General features: G+C 39.4%; 2 protein-coding genes across 3 annotated transcripts in view; both read left to right on the top strand.

The window, feature by feature from the left end:
* Nucleotides 1-5,607: 5,607 nt before the first annotated feature.
* LOC120434689 (B2 bradykinin receptor-like) overlaps nt 5,608-21,063 on the top strand; it is a 39,812-nt gene continuing 24,356 nt past the window's right edge. The window contains exons 1-2 of one of the 2 annotated variants that reach the window (XM_039602952.1): nt 5,608-5,696; nt 6,434-7,826. In XM_039602952.1, the coding sequence (XP_039458886.1) occupies nt 6,466-7,395 (930 nt within the window). In that variant the 5' untranslated portion in view covers nt 5,608-5,696; nt 6,434-6,465 and the 3' untranslated portion in view covers nt 7,396-7,826. Of the gene's footprint in view, nt 5,697-6,433; nt 7,827-21,063 lie in introns of those variants that run through there. The other variant, XM_039602951.1, reaches the window with a different exon arrangement.
* On the top strand, nt 13,953-20,153 carry LOC116330574 (B2 bradykinin receptor-like). The gene is made up of 2 exons (XM_039602953.1): nt 13,953-14,557; nt 18,756-20,153. Exon 2 carries the CDS (start codon nt 18,788-18,790, stop codon nt 19,715-19,717), a length of 930 nt encoding a protein of 309 aa, XP_039458887.1. The 5' UTR covers nt 13,953-14,557; nt 18,756-18,787; the 3' UTR covers nt 19,718-20,153.

Genomic DNA, 21,063 nt, shown 5'->3' with positions numbered 1-21,063 from the left:
GTTAGCATAGATCATTATGTTGCACTGGTGCACCTGCTTTCCTATGAGAGGAAGAGTAGGGCATTTACACCAAACTGGGATGTCTGTTTGTGTGGGGTCTTTGCTCTTCACGCATTCATTTACTGGAAGGTCAAAATTCACCCTCAGTCAAATGTTACTGAATGCACATTTAACCTCATAAAAGATCCATATCTAATGATGGAGAGGATGATGATTATTTTTAGTTTTATCATCCCTGTTATCCTTCTGCACAGCATTAGTCAAGCTCTGAGAAACAGTCTAGAAGACGGTTTAAACACTCAGAGAATTAAGCAGCTGTCATGTTTCGCAATTTTTCTTGGCTTATCTTGCGTCTTCTTCTTATAAGTGAGCATTTTAGTTTGCTTTTCATTGCTGTTCTTGAGCTTTAGTTTTAATTATTATTTTAGGCTGAGTTTTATTAGTTTTCCTGTGATTATTATTGCGTTTCTGTGTTCTGTCAGAAATATCACTCCTTCTGGCATTTTAAAGTCCCTGTCTTAATGTTAGGCTTTTCCCTGTTTTGTTGCTTCATCTTTTTAATTTGGGTCTTTGGCCTCTTGTGGTCTATATTTTTTTTTTACCTTCCCGTTTGTGTCTAGATTCTGCTATGCCTTGTTATCTCCAGCTGTGCTGATTCGCCATGATTACTTTGTGTGTGTTTAAAGCCTCTGGCACCCATCTGTCTAGCTCCTAGTGTGTTTTCTCCTCCTGGTGCTATTTGGACTTTCCAAGCTTTGTTTGGATTTTTTCTTTTGGCATTCAATCAGCTGCAATGAAGCTCACTTTTTTATTTCTTCAAGTCTCCAGTAGTCTGCATTTGGGGCCAGAGCTGGGGATCATCACAGATTTCTAGAATCGATTCGATTTTAATCGGGCAAGTTTTGCCTGAGACAGGCAGAAATATTATAATTCTGATCACGTATCAGTACATTTCCATATTTTTATATCTATAAAAACAAAGCTGACACTTGCAAGACTTTATCAAAGGTGTGAGCATCACAGCACATGCCTTTGTGTCAAAGTAACTGAGGATAAAACACAGAAAAACATGAAGGCGACTTTCCTGGCCTGGGGTTCTATAGCAGCTGACCTTAAAAATATTCTGCAGTAGATCAAAAACGAAAGAAAACCATTAATCAACATATGAACGTTACCTGATGCTGCTGAAATGAAGCAGAGCAAAGTTACAGAAGTTTTATTAGAGACACAGCTAAGCATTTTGCAATTTTGCATAATTTTAAAAAGTTTAAATTTGTTCAGTAGCCTATTGAACAGCAGAAACGCGCTTCCGACAGCGTTGTAAACAACGGTAGACTGGTGGGTAATAAGCAAGCGAATAATGCAGAAAACAGGGATTTTTTAGATCGGAAACTGTTCTTAAAGCACACTGAGAGAGAGAGTGTCAAGTGCATTTATAAAATGATTACTGAGAAATTATGTTTAAAAATAAATACAACTGGGCTGAGTGAGAGCAGAAGAAGTCTGAATCTGATGTCTCTTCTTGGATTCTCTTAAGTTTGTTTTGTGTTTCAGCACACTTCATGTTTTGCTAAAAATGCATCCCCATGCAGTACAAACGATTTACTCTAATGCTAATTAATGTAAAGACACAGACATAGATAATGAGACTTTTCAAAATTTAAATCGTTTTACTGTGGCTGCATATTTGAAGATACTCATACCTGGGTAAACCTGTTTTAAGTTGGTGTTGCTTTGGGGGAGACACTATGATGTGCACGCTCAGGACTAAATACATTATAATGCAATATATACATTGGTTATGCATGCCTTCTAATATGATAATGGAAGAATTAAAATATAATTTTGATCACTAAATGCTCCATTAGTGATAAAAAATTATTTGGTTGGTCTATTATTTGAGCCAAAGATGAATAACAAGAATGCAAACAATCACTGAAGAAAGACATAACCTAGTGTTTACACAGTAAACATCAGTGATTGAATTGCCACTATCAACAGTAGTTTATCATCAGAGCTGACAGCACTGCACCTCACTCTTTAACAGTCAACACTTAAACACTGTTATTTCTTAGATGATCTGATGATAAACCTGCCACACTTCTTACTGCAGCTCTGCACTGACACTGAAACCCACAAACATCGTTAGGAGGTGTTAGTTCACATGGGCCTAAAAACACTGAAAGGTGATTTCTATTGACTGAGGCAAAGCATGACAAACTAGTCCTACCTGCTGCTGATTGCAATTGTATATGTTTAGAATTCAACCTGAAATCAGATCTTGGTTGTAATCATAAGGAATAAAATAAGGGATGGTTCAGGGTCTCCTGAGCCAGCCCTATATGCTTTTATCAAAATTTAAAGATTTAAGTCTAATCACCAAGACATGTATGTTGTAAAACTGAACCTGAATTCTGATTGCCACAATTTTTATGTCCATTGAAATCCACTGGAAAAATAGTGGGAATATAGTTGGAATATTTTGGGCGGGAATATCTCTATATTATTTTGTAACATCTTAACTTTGTTAGAAAAATGTCACGGTTAGGAACATATTGTCCTTTATTTCTTTGCAGCATCCTTGCCAAAGTATTTCCTGACACTGGAGATGTCTGAAAACCAAAACAATAATAATTGCAGTCTTGATGTAAACAGTGTGGTCTGTCCTTCCAGACTATATCAAGGTCATCCGCCTGCTTCAAATCGTCTTTAACATATTTGTGCTGATGGTTTTCTGCTTCCACAAGAAGACCTGCACTGTGGCTGAGCTCTGCTTGGCTGCAGCTGACCTTGTCTTGCTGTGCTGTTTGCCCTTCTGGATCAAATACATAAAAAAGGGCTAAAAGTGGCTTTCTGGTGAAAGTGCATGTGAATTGTCATCAGCTGTTATCAACATGAATGCATTCTGCAACGTCTACTTTCTTGTTTTGGTTAGCATAGACTGTAATTGTCACGATCCTGGGTCTTATGACCCAGTGTTTTGAGTTTTAGTTTATTTTGATGTTTATAGTGTATATATAGTTAAGCTCATTAGTTTTTCTAGTTCTTTGTTATTAGATTCCCCTTGTGTCTTCCAACCCCTGTTAAGTCTCCCCTGCCCTTCATGTGTTTCATGTCTGTGTCTTACATTGTCAAGTTCTGGTTGTCATGTCTGCGTCTCATTATGTTTCCTGTTTTATTTTGAAGACATCTTGTGTTCCTGTGTTCATCTTGTTTAGTTTTACTCTTTCACTGTGAGGTCGTTATGTTCATGTGTGTCAGCTGTTCCCCATGTGTTCCCACTTCTCTCATTAGCCTCCTGTGTGTATTTAGTCTGTACCTTCTCATTCAGTCTTGGTTGGATCGTCTGTGTTGTTCCCATGCCATGTCCTGCGTTCAGGTTTTCATATATACTCCTCATCATTGCCATGTTTAGAGTTTTGTTTGTTTTTCTGTTTGCCAGGGTTTTTCATAGTTCGTGCTTCCTTTCTAGTTTACCCAGTTTAGGTTATTGCTTAGTTTGCATTGTTTTTGCCCTTTTATTTTGTACTTTTCTGTCTGCCTTAATAAACAGCTCATCATCAGTTAAGTTTGAGTTTTAGAATGTCTGCACCTGGGTCCACTCCTCACACTCCACACAGTTTGCCTCGGCAAACTGTGACAGTAATGTGATACTGGTACACTCGCTTTCCCATGAAAATATGAGAACATGTTTTTATGCCAAACTGGGATGTCTGTTTGTGCTTGGTGTTTGTTGCCCCTGTATTCATCTAAGGAAACTCAAATCTGAGGCTTCAGTCAAATGTTATTGAATGCAGTAGGAGTGAGTTAAGCAATTCCACTATTCATTCACTCTCACATTCACTCACTGGCAGGGAAACTCAAGACACAAGGAAATCAAGATAAGTACAGAGTACAGACATTTACATAGCGCTTTTTGAGGCCCTCAGAGTGCTTTTAATTCCACTATTCATTCACTCTCACACACTGGTGGAGGTAAGCTACAGTTGTATACACAGCTGCCCTGGGGCAGACTGACAGAAGCGAGGCTGCCATATCGCACCATCGGCCCCTCTGGCCAACCCAGAAAGTGGCAGTTGAAGTGTCTTACGACCAAGACAGACAGAGGAGGGGACCAAACCAGTAACCTTCTGGTTACAAGATGAGCTTCCCAACCCCCTGAACCACAGTCGCCCTCAGAGTAGATGAGTAGATGCACTGCCCTTAAGTATAGCCTTGCTGATTGTCATCAGTGGATGGCAGGTGAGCAGAACAGGTGAGGAACCAATGCTCTGCCCACAAAGCAGACACAGAAAGACAGGATGACCACCATGATGGATGATGGATATCCTTGATAGGATCTTCTCAGGCACACAGCTCTGGCTGTAAGCACAGAAGCCCCAACCAGTGGATGTTTTAAATTTTGTTATTTGAGAAACAGTCAATCAGTGTTTTCCAATAGAGAAACACATTTTTTGTCCTCTGTGCAAGATGACTATGTTTCTGTCATTTACACATATAATCCAAATGTACAGTTATGGTGGCCCTGTTGTATTATGGAAGTTTACAACATGTATGACTGCAACAATTGCAGCTTGCATCCATGCTCTAGGCAAAGGACAGAGAAGTAAATAAAATAAAAAGTATACAAAAAGAAAAAAGAGAAAACAAAAGAGAAAAAAAGTGAGCTCTACTTCATTTAATTATTGGAAACAAATAGTGTCAGCTGCTTATTACTGCTTGTCAAAGAATCTAAATTTTGTTTTCTTCAACTTATTGTATGAAATATTTATTCAACTCATGTCCTATCCAACAATTATGTCTAGGATTATTTAATCACATTAACACGGTTGGAGGCATTTAATATTGAATTAATATATACATTTTATGCATAAAGTTTCATCGTCTGTTTTGAGGTTTTTCATGAATATTTTGGAGAGTAATTTAAATCTCTGCTCTTCGTCTTTGAAAGGTAGTTTTGTTTATAGTTTTGTTTGGTGTGGTATTATATCCCTGTGATTCTTCTATACATTTATTGTAATTTGCAAGGCTTATTTTGTACTTAGTGTCTTTTACCTTATAATATAAACACACCTTGAGGTGACCGTTTTTGTGATTTGGCACCATTCAAATAAAATTTTTGTTTAACTGAATATTTTCTGCTAATTGTGTGGATTCGTTATAATTTATTATCTGTGGTTGTTACTTGAGACTTTACTCAAGTTTCTGTTTCTGGCCATTATGTGTAATTTTACTTGCTTTCTCTGCCCTTTCCTATTTCCTGACTTACCTCAGCTCTGTTCTGTTCCCCACCTGTTTCACCTCCATTCATCACATTTTGTGTGCATGTTGTCTCTGACTTTCTTTGTTGGATCATCAGTATTATGGTGGTCTTACAGCACAGTTAGTCCAATATCGGTATTTTAATCGATAACGACAGTATCTAACATGTTGGCATTAAGTTTATAAATGGAAAATTTTCTCTGTCATTTTCTCTGAAAACATTTTTTAGAAATAACTAAGTGCGTCACTGAAGAGTAAAGGAAGTGGTCATAGACTGGGTGTGATGTCTCTCTTATCTGAAATCACTTGACTATCAGTTCTTCTTTAAGTTCAGCAGTTCAGAAAGAAGACTGTAGCAGAAGGTACTGAGAGAGTGTAGCTGGCTGTTTGTTCTTTTTCCATCTGGAGGACTAATTGACTAATTTGCCTGCAAGGTATGTATATTCTTAATTTGGCTTGGAATTTACTTTCCTATGTCTTTACCTTTAGTTGGAATATTTGCAAGGTCTAAATCACTGTCCATCAGGAACAGTGTTTTTGACCTTTTGGCATTATCTGTATAAAAAAGGAAATTTCTTCAGTTTAACAGCTGCACAGGTTTTAGAAGCAGTGATGTTTTTAGGTGTACAGTAACGTGTCGACAAGTAGACGGCAGATTAACTGATTTTGTCTCAGTATGTTTAGTGTTTTGATCAAATTGAGCCTCATGCAGTAACAACGTTTAGAGTAATGTGTTTAACACAAACAAAAATGTAAATAATAAACACTTCAGCCCAAAAAACATAATAAATTTAAATTTAAATTGTTTTAAACTGTCTGCAAATGTGAGGATGGATATACTAAACTTGTGAACTTGTTTTATGTAGCTGGTGCTGTAGTGATGCTGGAAAGCACGCTCAGCTCTAAATATGATGTAAAATGTGCATTGGTTATGAATGTTTTCTAACATAATGATGGTCTTTAAAATTGAATCAAATACTATCAATCCATCCATTTTCTTTCGCTTATCCAATTCAGGTTGCTCAGGGTCTGAAGCCTGTTAGTTATATATCAGTCTTATTCAGAATTGGTTGTATCTATGTTTTCTGTCATCATAACAAATTATGTTAGAACAATACCAGTTAAAATTATATGTATGTTTTCTATTTTGGTATCCTTTATTTCACTCCAGCATCCCTGCCAACTTAATTCCTGACACTGAAGATGTCTGGAAACCAAAGCAACACAAGTGAAGACCATTGTCCCACCATGCTTGGCAGCAATAACTTAATCTTCACTACTGCTCCAGCTTATGTCGCCAGCGTGCTTGGATTCATCCTTAATGTGTTTGTGCTGATGGTTTTCTGCCTCCACAAGAAGGCCTGCACTGTGACTGAGATCTACTTGAGCAACCTGACTGGAACTTACCTTCTTCTGGTGTGCAGTTTTCCCTTCTTGGCTGATAATGAAAGAGCCGACAATGACTGGCCTTTCAGTGAAAGCCTGTGCAAGCTGGTACAAGCTGTTATGAGTATGAGTGCATTTTGCAATATCTACTTTCTTGTTCTGGCTAGCTTAGATTGTTATGTGGCACTGGTGCACCCACTTTTTCATGAGTTGATGAGTAGGCCATTTAATGCCAAACTGGGATGTCTGTTTGTGTGGAGTTTTGGTTTGGTCTTTGCTTTCCCCAATTTCATCTACAATAAGTTAATATTCAACCCTCAGTCAAATCTTACTCACTGTTTCCTTGACTTCACTTCACTAGATCGATATGTGATGTATGAGGTGAGAGTCACAATATTCAACTTTATCATCCCTGTTATCATTATTTCGTTCTGCGCTGTCAGAATTATTCAAACTCTGAGAAAGAGGCGAATGGAGGGTTTAAACCCACAGAGAACAGAGCAGAAGACCACGACTCTCATCCTGGCAGTTCTGCTGGCATCCCTGATCTGCTGGGTGCCATTCCACGTGGCAAACTTACTACAAGTTCTCCAATACACTCACATTCTGAAATGTCACATCATAGTGGTAATAATCCACGAGTTCTCTTTTTACTTAACCTTCTTCAGCTGTGTCCTTAACCCCATTCTCTACGTCATTATTGGGAAAAGCTTCCGGAACAGAACAAAGGAATTCTTCAAGCTGTGAAAAAAGCCTTAAAGGTGGAATAATTAAACTGGCAATTATTAATCCAAGCATCAGGAGCCTTTGCTTTCAGATATATATTCTTACATTGGCAGAGAGAAGACTCTATAGCAGCTTCCATAACTTAGAAAACATGTTTTGCTAGAAGGGTTTCAAACTAAGTTGTCTGTTTGGGTTTGTTTGTTTTGTTTTTCATTATTATATGATTGTGTTTCTGCCACTGATGCATATCATCCAAATGGGATTATTGGGGTGTTTGGCAGTTCTGCAGCTACTGTATTATTACTTACTGTCAATGAATAAAAAAATTCAGTTTTACTCTCCTTGTGGCTTATTTATTCAAGCAAAGCACAGCATATTTATGCTGTGTAAAATTGTGACAGTTAATAAATTACATACATTTATGTATTTAACATAACTGTATTTAACCATTTTATTTAACTCTCAAAGAACATATGAACAGAAAATATAAACATGTAATAATAGTGTGTTTTCTGTTTCTCATATGGGTCACCCCATCTCAAATCAACGTGGACCTTCTGCTCGATAATCTCTGAATTGAATAAAAATGTTATGACTCAAAGTTTCAAAATATATAATGAACATGAATGATTGCTGTGAATTTTTAGCCTTATACATCAAATTCATTTCAAGATACTGGCTATATTTTTAAAGTGGTCCACTGGCAGACTTCCAGGCTTTTTTGTCATGTTTCACCATAAATATCTTAAAAACTGTTAAAGACAAAAGCCTGAAAGTTTTTCCAGGTCTTTCCTGCAGACAAAATGAATCAGGATCTGTAGTTTGGATTAGACATGTAAATCAAAGTCTCCTTCTTAATTAGCTCATGTTTTTACATTTTCTTCTTCACCGTTGTCTTTTGGCTGCTCCCTTTAAGGGTCGCCATAATGGAAACCCAAATCAAATCTGTGTATTCCTGATTTAAATTTTACAGTTTATTGAGCATCACTGAGCAGTCCTTACCTTTAAATCTAACCTCTTTTCTTTCTCAAATGTCGTGCCTGTCTTCCTACATCTTCCTCAGAGTAAAGTTATCTCTCACTCTTTCTCTCCCTGCACAGCAACACACTGTGCGACACAGCTTACAAACAGTTGGTGTGTTCGCTGTGTTGAGCTGATAGAATTTAAAATTACCTGCCACTTTAAAAAAGAACTTCACTTATGTGCAAATAAAATCAATATTTCGAGATTAAGTGCCATATATACGATCATCTAACAAAACTATACTAACACCCACCTATGTATTAACTCAGAAGAAAAAGACAGATTCATACAGAAAATGTCAACAACAAAATTATCACTCTATCAACACTTGTTTGACATCAGAGCTGACCGCACTGAACTGCATATCGCCTGCACCTCACTTTTTATCACAGTACACTCAAACCCTGTGATTTCCTGGCAATACTAACGATGATCTAATAATAAGCATGCCACAGTTTAGAGAATGAAAAACAGGTCTCAACTATTATAAATATAATTTATACATACATAAATATATAAGTGATGTGCGCCTACACATCGCTTTTTAAAGGAATACCCTCAAACACTGTTATATAGAAATATATATATCAATATAAATAAATGTTGGCTGTCATCTTAAGTACCAAAGTGTTGAAAGATTTTATGTTTTATGTGTTTTTATTCGTTGTTTTATTATCTTTTAATATTCAAGCATATTGTAAAGTGTTTATATATTTCACAGAATTTGCTGTACTTCCCCATTTCACAAGATTCGATGTATTGCTCCATTGTCATGCAACCCGACAGTGAACTCTGCAATACAAATAGTTTAAGCAGGAAACAGATGCGCGACTCCCTAACCACAAAAGATTAAGTCAGCGCCACGTCTTTTAGAAAGAAGCAGACACACACACACATATACAACTGTTGGTCTAAAGGAATTTGTAAAAGAGGAAATGTGACGTATTTGCATACGCGATGTAACCTATAAATAAAGAACTATTGCCGGCACTCAGGGTGTGGGTCTCACCAGAGTCCTCACCCGTGCGCGGGGTCTCGCCAGAGGCCTCACGCATGCACGCCGCTGTTATTATATTCTAACTGTCTGAGTGTCTTTATTCAGCCTGAAGAATGTCTTATTAAAAATAAACTCTTGACATTTAATTGGTCCTTCGAGCCGGATAGAGTGACCTCGTCGTTTCCTGGATTCGTGAACCCACGCTGCAAAGTCTGTCGCGACAGCCTGTTTCTAGTGAAACAGTAAAGACCAACTACGTGAATTCGCCGTTGGCCAGCGTTTTTAGCAAGAGGTCCACGATCCCAGGGAGCGAGGAGGATTCTCTCTGACCGGCATTTTCGTCCGAACCAGGTGAATATAAACACTCAAGAACACATTGCGGCTGAAATCGGTTTTTAGGTTGACACGGTTCTTAAAAGACTCGTCCCTTAGGGACTGGAAGTCGGGAAAAGACTCGTCCCTTAGGGACTGGAAGTCGGGAAAAGACTCGTCCTTCAAGGACTGGAAGTCGGGAAAAGACTCGTCCCTTAGGGACTGGAAGTCGGGAAAAGACTCGTCCTTCAAGGACTGGAAGTCGGGAAAAGACTCGTCCTTTAAGGACTGGAAGTCGGGTATTAAGACTCGCCTGTAAGACGGAACTGGCAGTCCCCTGGGAGACTCGTTCCGCAATTAAAAGGCTGGAAGTCAGGGATCTCACTCTAAGAGTGAATGGTAAATAAAGAACGTGTCAACTAAAATAGGATTGTAGTACCGCGTGTGAAGTTTGTGTGTTGTTGAAGAGTGAGTGATCTTTTGAATAGAAACAACAGGTTTCTGCACCACTCTTACTGTTTCCTGTGTTGACCGATGTACTGGTGAGAAGGGGTCAAAGGTTGCGCTTCAACGCATAAAATTAAGGCCGCCCTGGGTCTAGACCAGGGTAGAAGGCTGCCTTAATAACCTCCCCCGACTCTAATATCAGTGAAGGTCACACAGAGTGTATGTTGGCAGTATTAATAAATAAAAGCAAAACAAGGTGTTTCCAAATACAATAAATCAAAATAAATTATAAGCAATTTACAATAAAATATTATTGATAACTCTAAGCCCAAAAAATGGGAAATAAACCCGCAAAGCCTGAATTGACTGCAGATGAACTATGGTTAGAAAAGAAATGCCCCGGTGCAGGACAAATAAGCGCAAACAGATGGAGAAATAAAAAAAAAAAAAAAAAAACTGAATGCCCCACATGGGAGGGAAAATGTAGCCCCTCTGCATTGACTAAATTAAAAGAAACCCTCCAAGTAGAAATAAATACCGAAAAGAATCCTAAAAAGAAAACAAAGCGTACACAAGAGTTGTAATGTTTTAAAGCATGGAAAGAGGAATGAAGTGGAATAAACAAAAGGTTAAATTAAATTAGAGCTTATTTAATGTATTCAAATTGATAATAGAAGGATAACAATCTGTAAACTGGTATTAACAATGAAATATAGTTGGCAGGACGACCGTGCCTAGAATGGATAGAATGCGTGAAACCAGATAATTCACACAAAATATATCAAATAAAAAAGAGAGATGCATAAGGCATATTAAGGCTGTGTCATTGTTCAGCCAAGGAAAATGTCTCCAGCTTGGGAAGGTGTGAAGCTGCAGGTCACATCGGCCTTTGATGGACACATAATAAAATATAAATAATATACTATTGTATATTAGTAGTAAAGTAGTGTATTGTGATATACTATTGCTGTTATAAAAAAGGAAAAACAATACAATGATAACATTAATAGTGACATACTATTAATAGGAAGAGGCACCTCAGTCAGTTATGTGAGGTGGAAGATTGTTAAAAGTAGTCTGATTCAAGCTTAAGGTTTGCTCAAACTCAGTACAATGATATAGGAGATGAAGAAAATAAGGAAATAACTACACTAATCAGGTGCATAGAGACACTTGACCTGCTTGTAAACCTGTCATCTTAGATGAGACTTTGTTAAGATGAAGAGCAAACCTATACTAACAACTAATAAGCCAAACCCTGTATACAACAGCTAAAGCTACAGGTTTGAGAAGCTGAATAAAATGAATTAAATATGTGGACACTACCAAGCTGATGAGCAAGTTACACATTTTTTTTATTTTTATTTGTTTTTAGAGCAGAAGCTGCATATTAAAGGTCACACATGCAGCTGTCTGTGAGCTCAGTTTTTCCTCACACTTCTGCTCTGTTTCTGGCAGCAGCTTTTTTTCTTTTTCTTTTGTGTCCTTGATGATGATAAAGTCCAGAGCCAGCTGAGAGCTGGGTTGTCTGTTTTGTTTTATGTGACAAGGCTGAGAGATTAAAACTTAGTTTCTTGTTTTGAAAAAAAAGAAGAAAAAAAGAGAGGTTTTGTGTTTCTCAGCCAAGAACAACTACAATTTCATTTTCTGTTTTGAGACAGGATAATAATAATAATAATAATAATAATAATAATAATAAAACAAAAAGAGTGATGTTTTGTTTAAGTGTTGAACCAGGCTAATACTGCAACATACCGTCTAGTGCATGATCTGCGAGCAATATATGAAATCATCTTGTTTATCTTTAAATAAACTCCAATTATGGAGACCTGAAGTCACATGCTTAGGGCACACCCTCAGGTGAAGGCAGAAAGCTACTAAACAAAGAAAAGAAGCTATACAGAATGCGCCACAGCCACAAAACTAAGTATTCACATTCTTTCTGACTCTTTGTGAGCCTGAGTTATGACTTGGCTCCCTGTTTTTCTGCTTCCACCAAAGGTGGGGTGACGCTCCGTGGCATGTGCTCTGTTCTTTTACTATCACAAAGAAAAGAGAGAGGCCCCTACTCTCTGAATACAATATTCTCTTCATAACTCGGCAGTATGAAATGTCATGAAACAGTGTAACTCACTCACAGTAAATCAGCAGTGAATCAGCAGTATAGGATAATGCAAACCTATCTAATAAATCTAATGATTTTCACATTCTTTTAACTAAGAAGTGTGATGTGGCCTCCAGCAGTATCATGATTCACTCATTTTGATTACAGGTATAATGTAATATATGACAGCATAATAATCTCACAACTGCTACAAGCACATTTGCCTTTCTTAACACACGCGAGTGAAAGGCAACTGTTAAGAAAATGCCCTTTTGGGTGAGACAGGCCCAGAGGCCCTGCATGGAAGCGTACTAACACACATCATGGCTAAAAGCAGGCGCAATACTGATAAATGATATCATGACTTGATGATTTGTGAAGGAAAACCAATACTTCCAAAATCTCTACACAAAACAGCAGCCTTAGTGACGCATGGAGTTACTCTCCATGCGTCAACAGGAGGGATAAGAGACATAATCTCCAAAACACACTCTAAATTTCGAACACACTCTAAATTTCGAAACTTCAGCAAAATGCTGGCCAGAGTGTATAGGCCTAGTAAAAATGTGGATGAGACTAACCCAATGCTCGCAGAAACTGACACCATTTGAAATTGTACACGGTAGACCTTTTCCTCTGCCTATCACCAGTGAACCAATAGACAAGTCAGTTAGAGAAACAACCCTAGCAGAATGGATGACAAAACTGCTAGAGAACAAAGAAATAGTTCTGAGCAACCAACTGTCGAATGATTCTTCTCCAGTCTCTTCCAGGTTGAAACCAGGCGACTGGATCCTGATCAAGGTACTCCAGAGGAAAAACTGGAGCTCTCCGAGGTGGGAGGGCCCTTATCAGGTCCTGCTCACAACACCGACAGCGTGCAAAATCGCTGAAAGACCTTCGTGGATCCACCAGAGCCACGCCAAAAAAGTACAAGGGGACACAAGCCCAGACGCCAGTCCACCTATCATCTAGTGATCTGTAAGTGGAGGAGAGGGCAGATTGGGTATACCCCGCCCTCTTGACTTCTCGCTTTCAGTCGACACACTAGGTGATCTGGTGAACTTGGTCAACCTGAAGAAACCCCATTGTAGCCCGAGCACCGACCTAGTCCCACCTGCCCGGTAGAGTAAAGGAAGATCAGTCCAACCTGCAAAACCAGAAGAGCAACCCATCACTCAAGTAACTACTCAGACACTCACAAACAATGCCTGACATAGACGTGCAAAATGAACATTCAGACATTTCAGATGGAGAGGACCCAGTCCCCAACAGGACTCGACGACGATGCTGGTCAGAGGAATGCCAACTAATGCATAATTATGTACCCCATAACAAAACTGAAATGGCATTCTTTGTAAACCTACTACAAACTCTAGAAACAGTAATAAATACAAGTCTGCGTGCATGTGCTCCAAAAGGTTACTCGTCCACAACAAATGACTCAGACCCATGTAATGGGCAGACACAATCAAAGTATTAGCAACTATCTTATGCAGTATTTTAGTGATGTTGGCCATTATTGTTTGTTGTATTGTACCATGTTTCAAAGCTTTGATTAAGAAAGTTGCTAAAGACACTGCAACCGGAATCTTCCTGGCACAAGCTTATAGCCCGATAGCAACTGAGGAAGAAGAAGACTGTGTTTAAAAATTTCAGACACTTCACATGATGTAGCAATTGAAAATGCGCGAGCAAGTGATTGTCTACTGAAGTCTATAGAGTATGTGTGAAATATATTAACAACAGGAGGGAATGTTGAAAGATTTTATGTTTTATGTGTTTTTATTCGTTGTTTTATTATCTTTTAATATTCAAGCATATTGTAAAGTGTAATATAATAGAACTTAACAAAACTTCCCCCCAAATCAATTCAATTAACAAAACTCAACATAACATGGCTCTGGTGACACAGCTCACCTCTCCTCTCTCCTGCATCTGGTAGAGACTGGCTTTAAATAGGGCCATCAATTTCCCTCCAATTACCCAGCCAGTACCACTCACTCAACTGAGGGATGTAAAACTCTACACAAATGATTTAAAAACACAAAACCTCTACACACGTCTAATATGCACATTTACACAACTAAATGGCAATATTAACAAAAGGAAAAACATTCAACAAATTCCTTTAAACCTTAACACAAACAAAAGGAAGCATCTCTATGGAAAAAGAAACCCCTCCACTTGGTTTGACCCGCTGATGTCATGTGTGACATCATCAGGATTTTAAAATGAGGAAATGCCAGGCGGGCGTTTCCCCACACCTGACCCTCATGAAAACTGAAAAGACAAACAAAGTAAGTATGAACAAATGACTTAATCTGTAACATAATAAAATATAAAGAAACATAACTTAGTATTTGTCCTAATTTGCAGAATGTTTGATTTGCCGGCAACAGAACGCTTACACAAACAAACCCGGGATAGTGAGTGAAGCAATGTTACTTGACAAATAGCAAATGGAAGCAAATACATAGAAACAGAATGTGTACAATGTGCAAAATAAAGTAAACACATATGGGACAAATGGAGAGCTTTACAACTGCTCCTCCACTTTGTCACAAGGCCCATATGACAGAGAATGTGCATCTTCTTTTTGTTTTCATATTTTAATTAATATTTAACTGTGTTGTGGTTTGGAGTGTTTTGTGTTGTTTCACTTAAAACCTAACTGGGGGACTCTTCAACTGGCAGGGAGGTTGTTCCATCCTTGCAGAAGTCCCCTCTGCAGGTGGGGGAGAGACACAGGAGAGGTGGAGAATAAACCTAACCTGGGTGTCTGTTGTCTTGTGTAGTCTGGAGATGATTGAATGTTGGGGTGGGTATAGTTTCCTCTGCGGTGGGGTGGGGTGGGCTTCCCCAGGTCCTGTGGGGCTTAGCGGTGCTGCTGCCGTGGGCCCCGATCGGGATGGGCCTGGGCTCCCTTGCCTTGGTGGGTACTAGAGGACGGGGGTGCCTACTGGGGTCAGCCGGGAGCTGGCCCTAAGGAGGGCATCTTGCCCTCCCTTCTTTTCCTCCCATCCCCGGCTGCCTCCCTCTTCCCGCTCCACCACACCCACCCACACAGGTAGGGCCTTGGGGTGCGGGTGTGTCACCAGGGTGCAGGGAGGCATTCCCCCCTCTGTCCCCTTCTGGCCACCTGTGCCTCAATTTTATTTCACAACTTAGACATCCACATTATTCACACTCTCATAACACACACACACATATATATATATATATATATATATATATATATATATATATATATATATATATATATATATATATATATATATATATATATATGTATAGGGCCTTGAGGGTGATCACGTTAACGGCGTCCAGAGGGCGGTCTGTGTATTCAACCCTACCTCTGGCGCCGGTGCCCACCTCTCAATTTTAAATCCATGTAGACATTGAGGGTTCTCGGGAGGGCCGTGCTAACACCTGCTGCTCTCTGGCAGCAGCACCATGCCCTCCCTTGTTTTAAATGCACTTTAGAACAACACGCAGCAACACTACACACGAGCGGGAGGAGGGAGGTATGGGGTCTTCACACACCCCTGTTCTCTACTAGCCATCAGGGCGGGGGCTGGGAGGAGGTGTTGGCTGTCCGATTGGCCTCCCTGCTGCTGCGGAGCCTGGGGCGGTCTGCTTGCCTCCACCCCGGGGAAAGGGTCACATCTCTTGGGTCTGGTGCCGTTTCCCCTCTGGGGCGAGTACCTGGACCCAGGGCATAGAGTATGTTTGGGGAGTATGATTGTGTGTACATGTCTATGTATGTCTATCCCTACGTTGGGTGAGTGCTGAGTGTTTGTATATGTGTGCATGAGGGTGGAAAAGCATGTTTATGTCTGTATGTGCCTGTTTGTCTGTGTCTATATGTCAGGTCTGGTCTTAGACTCCACCTCCCTGGGTACTCCCAGGCCCTCCAAGTGTGGAGGCTATCTCCCCTCACCACACTCCCTGCTGGTAGCTGATGCCCTCAGGGGTTGGTGCATTGGTGGTTCTTGGTGTCCGGGCTGGGCGCTCAGGTATGCACCGGCTCACTCCCGGTGGCTACTTGGCGGGGCCCGATGCCTGTCGCCGGTCAGGCCTCTTCCGGGCAAAGGGGCCCTCGGGCCTCCGGCCTCGGGGCCTGCAACTCGGTTCACTCTGGCACAGCTGGCTGCCGGCAGAGCGGCGGGCACGCCGGTGCAGCCCCTCTGGCTTCTGCTCCGTGGCTACTGGGTGACCCCTCGTCTGGGGATCTCCTCAGCCCTTCCCAGGAAGGTGGCACGGATGCCCCTCGGTGGTGCTCCTTGGGCTCTCGCACTCTGGGTCCTCTGGATGTCTGGAGCCCGGATCTCCTCCATGCCTGCTTCATGCCCTGGGGGACGGGGGCTATGGGCCTCCACACCCTCTAGCAGACCGTTACATGGGAAAACCTTTTGTATACAAGCGCGTTGATCCACACAGGTGTGCACACGGGTGTTCACTGTTCGTGAGACATAAACTACACCTTTCTTAGCTGCTACTTCAAAGCACACTGTGCGCTGTCTGTCCTGCGTGCTGCACAACAACTTTCAATATTTAGTATTTACTGCTGTTCACACTCAGCTAGATTAACGTGATGGTGTTGTGTTTAGTATGTTGCTTTGTTTTGTTTGGTTTTTTTTGCTTGTCTTCTCTTTTTTTTTCTCTCAACAGGTGATCCAGGAGATTTTTTTTTTTTTTTCTCTTTGTCTTTGTAAGTGCCCTTTCTCACTGTCCCTTTTCCTTCTGTTTTCTTTTCCTTCCTCTCTTTCTTTCTCCCTTTCCTATCCCCCAGTCATGTCTGTCCCATCTGTAACAACTGAAAATAAAATAAATAATAACAACAAAGTTTGATCAAATGGACCAATACGGCAATGCCATGATGATCCATTTGGCAAAATAAATCCATTTGGTATCCTTGTTGGTCTTCAGACAACAATTCTGACGGCTTAAGAACCAAATGGGACAGACAAAAAAAAAAAAAAAAAAAAAAAAAAATATGTTTAAAAGGAAAAAGGTGAAAATTTAAATAGTTAAAAGTTGAAATGTGAATAGTTGGTTTTAGTATTATGATTTATTTATTACATTTAATGTGGAGTGAATAAGTGAAAGTATATTTACAGTCGCCCCTAGAGACAAAGCATGTACAAACTTCAAAACATGTACGAACTCTGAAGCACGTACAAACTCCAAAACGCATAAAAATTCCATAGCACGTACAAACTCCGAAGCATGTACAAACTCCAAAACATGTAAAAACTCAGAAGCACGTAAAAACTCCAAAACAGTGCAAAACACAACAGAAGTGCTCCAGAATGCTAGGCGCAGTGTTGAGCTTTTGTTACCTAGTGGCTACACAAGCCAGCAAGTACCAACAACCGGATTTGGTGTGTGGTAGTAACAGGTAAATGAACATTTTTTTAAATTATTTGAATATATGTGAGTGCTTGTGTATAAATACACAAACAATACACATATGCTTTCAATTGTGTAATTTAAGTGATCTAGGTAGCTCTGCTTTGGAAGTTCAGTTAATGTTAGAAATGTGTTTTGGAGTTTGTACGTGCTTTGTCTCTACGGGCCACCGCCTATATTTATATATAAACATATATAAATAAAAACACTTTTTTTTAACATTAGTAATTCCTATTGTGCATGATTTTATATTATTGTTAATGATAAATTAATTAAAGCAACAAAACAACCTGAAGAGCCGGTTCGGAGCCGAAAGAGCCGGCTCTTTTCAGTGGCTTGAGCCGAAAGAGCCGGTTCTCTAAAAAGAGCCAGAAATCCCATCACTATAAATCACTGTCCATCAGGAACAGTGTTTTTGACTTTTTGGCATTATCTGTATAAAAAAGGACATTTCTTCAGTTTAACAGCTGCACAGGTTTTAGAAGCAGTGATGTTTTTAGGTGTACAGTAACGTGTCGACAAGTAGACGGCAGATTAACTGATTTTGTATCAGTATGTTTAGTGTTTTGATCAAATTCAACCTCATGCAGTAAGAACGTTTATAGTAATGTATTTAACACAAACAAAAATGTAAATAATAAAGACTTGACTTCTCCACACAAAAAAAAACTAAATTTAATTAAAAAAAATTTTTTAATTTAAATTGTTTTAAATTGTGTCCAAATGTGAGGATAGATATACTAAACCTTTGAACTTGTTTTATGTAGCTGTTGCTGTAGCGATGACTCTATGATGCTGGAAAGCACGCTCAGCTCTAAATATGATGTAAAATGTGCATTGGTTATCCATGTTTTCTAATATGATGATGGTCTTTAAAATTGAATCAGATAATATTAATCCATCCATTTTCTTCCGCTTATCCAATTCAGTTTGCTCGGGGTCTGAAGCCTGTTAGTTATATAACAGTCTTATTCAGAATTGGGTGTATCTATGTTTTCTGTCATCGTAACAAATTATGTTAGAACAATGCCAGCTAAAAAGATATTTATGTTTTCTATTTTGGTATCCTTTATTTTACTCCAGCATCCCTGCCAACTTAATCCCTGACACTGAAGATGTCTGGAAACCAAAGCAACACAAGTCAAAGCCATTGTATTCCTGAAGACAACAGCTTGATCTTCACTCTAGTTCCACCCTACATCCTGGTCATCAGCGTGCTTGGAATCATCTTTAATGTGTTTGTGCTGATGGTTTTCTGCCTCCACAAGAAGGCCTGCACTGTGACTGAGATATACCTGAGCCACCTGGCTTTAGCTGATCTTGCTCTGGTGTTCTGTTTGCCGTTCTGGTCTGATTATGCAAGAATTTCCTATGACTGGCCTTTCAGTGAAAGCCTGTGCAAAGTGTCATCAGCTGTTATATCCATGAATCCGTTCTGCAACATTTACTTCCTTGTTATGGTTAGCATAGATCGTTATGTGGCACTGGTGCACCCGCTTTCCCATGAGAGGATATGCAGCCCGTTTTATGCCAAACTGGGATGTCTGTTTGTGTGGGTTTTTGGCTTGGTCTTTGCTCTCCCCATATTCATCTACAGGAAATTAACATTCAACCCTCAGTCAAATCTTACTCACTGTTCACTTAACTTCACTTCACCAGATCAATATCTGATGTATGAGGTGAGAGTCATAATATTCAGCTTCATCATCCCTGTTATCATTATTTTGTTCTGCACTGTCAAAATTATTCAAACTCTGAGAAAGAGGCGAATGGAGGTTTTAAACATTCAGAAAACGGATCAGAAGGCCACCACTCTCATCCTGGCAGTTCTGCTGGCATTCCTGATCTGGTGGGTGCCATTCCACGTGACAAAGATACTAGATGTGCTCCGATACACTCGCATTCTGAAATGTCACATCACACTGATCATCGCCCAACAGGTCTCTGTGTACTTTGCCTTCTTCAACAGTGTCCTTAACCCCATTCTCTACGTCATCGTTGGAAAAAGCTTCCGGAACAGAACAAAGGAATTCTTCAAGCAGTGAAAAAAGCCTTAAAGGTAGAATAATTAACTGGCAATTATTTATCCAAGCATTAGGAGCCTTTGCTTTCAGATATAAATTCTTACATTGGCGGCGTAATGTGTGATCTTAGAGAGAAGACGCTATAGCAGCTTCCATAACTTAACAAACATAGTCTGTGAGAAGGTTTTTAAACTAAGTTGTCTGTTTGGGTTTTTGTTCTGTTTTTCATTATTATATGATTGTGTTTCTGCCACTGATGCATATCATCCAAATAGGATTATTAGAGTCGTGGCTATCATACTAGGTGACTTACCTGGGAGCAGAGTGTGTAAATCTATGTGTGACCTGCATAAAGCTGACAGCTACCATCTGGGCAACTGACAGGCACCACTGTTTTGTTGTTTTGGGTTTTTTTTTTAATATCTTCTTCTTAAAATTTCTTCTTCTAAATTCTTGGACGTGCAAATAGTGTTTGGCTATCTGCAGCTACTGTATTATTACTTATTGTCACTGAATAAAAAAATTCAGTTCTACTCACCGTGTGACTTATTTATTCAAACAAATCACAGCATAATTATGCTGTGTAAGCAAAATTGTGACAGTTTAATAATTACATTATACATTTATGTATTTAACTCTCAGAAAACATATGAACAGAAAATATAAACATATGATAATTGTGTATTTTCTGTTTCTCATATGGGTCAACCCATCTCATTTCAAGGTAGGCCTTCTGCTCAACCATCTCTGAATTGAATAAAAATGTTATGAATCAAAGTTTATAGCGAACATGAATGATTGCTGTGAATTTTTGGCCTTATACATCAAATTCATTTCAAGATCCTGACTATATTTTTAAAAATAGTGCACTGGCAGACCTCCAGGCATTTTTGTCATGTTTCAACACAAATATCATAAAAACTGTTAAAGACAAAAGCCTGAAAGTTTTTCCAGGTCTTTCCTGCAGTCAAAATGAATCAGGATCTGTAGTTTGGAATAGACATGTAAATAAAAGTCTCCTTCTTAATTAGCTCATGTTTTTACATTTTCTTTACCCATGTCTTTTGGCTGCTCCCTTTAAGGGTCGCCATAATGGAAACCCTAATCAAAGTCTGTGTATTCCTGAGTCCAGAGGTTTGGTCTTCAGTCACCACTGCAGCTTAGATTTATTTGAGTAACCTGGCTTTAACTCATTTTGCTCCAGTGTGCTGTTTGTCCTGCTGGGCTGATTATATAACAGATGCTTTTCAGTGAAATCCTATGCAAAGTGTCATCAGCTGTTATCAACATGAATGTGCTCTGCAGCGTCTTCTTCCTTGTTCTGGTTGGCGTAGGTTCTGTGCTCTTAAAGATTCTTCAGCTGGCTA

Source organism: Oreochromis aureus, linkage group 19 (assembly GCF_013358895.1).
Source record: "Oreochromis aureus strain Israel breed Guangdong linkage group 19, ZZ_aureus, whole genome shotgun sequence".
NCBI lineage: Eukaryota > Metazoa > Chordata > Actinopteri > Cichliformes > Cichlidae > Oreochromis > Oreochromis aureus.
Note: the sequence above shows the minus strand (reverse complement) of the source record. Positions and strands in the feature narration are given on the sequence as shown.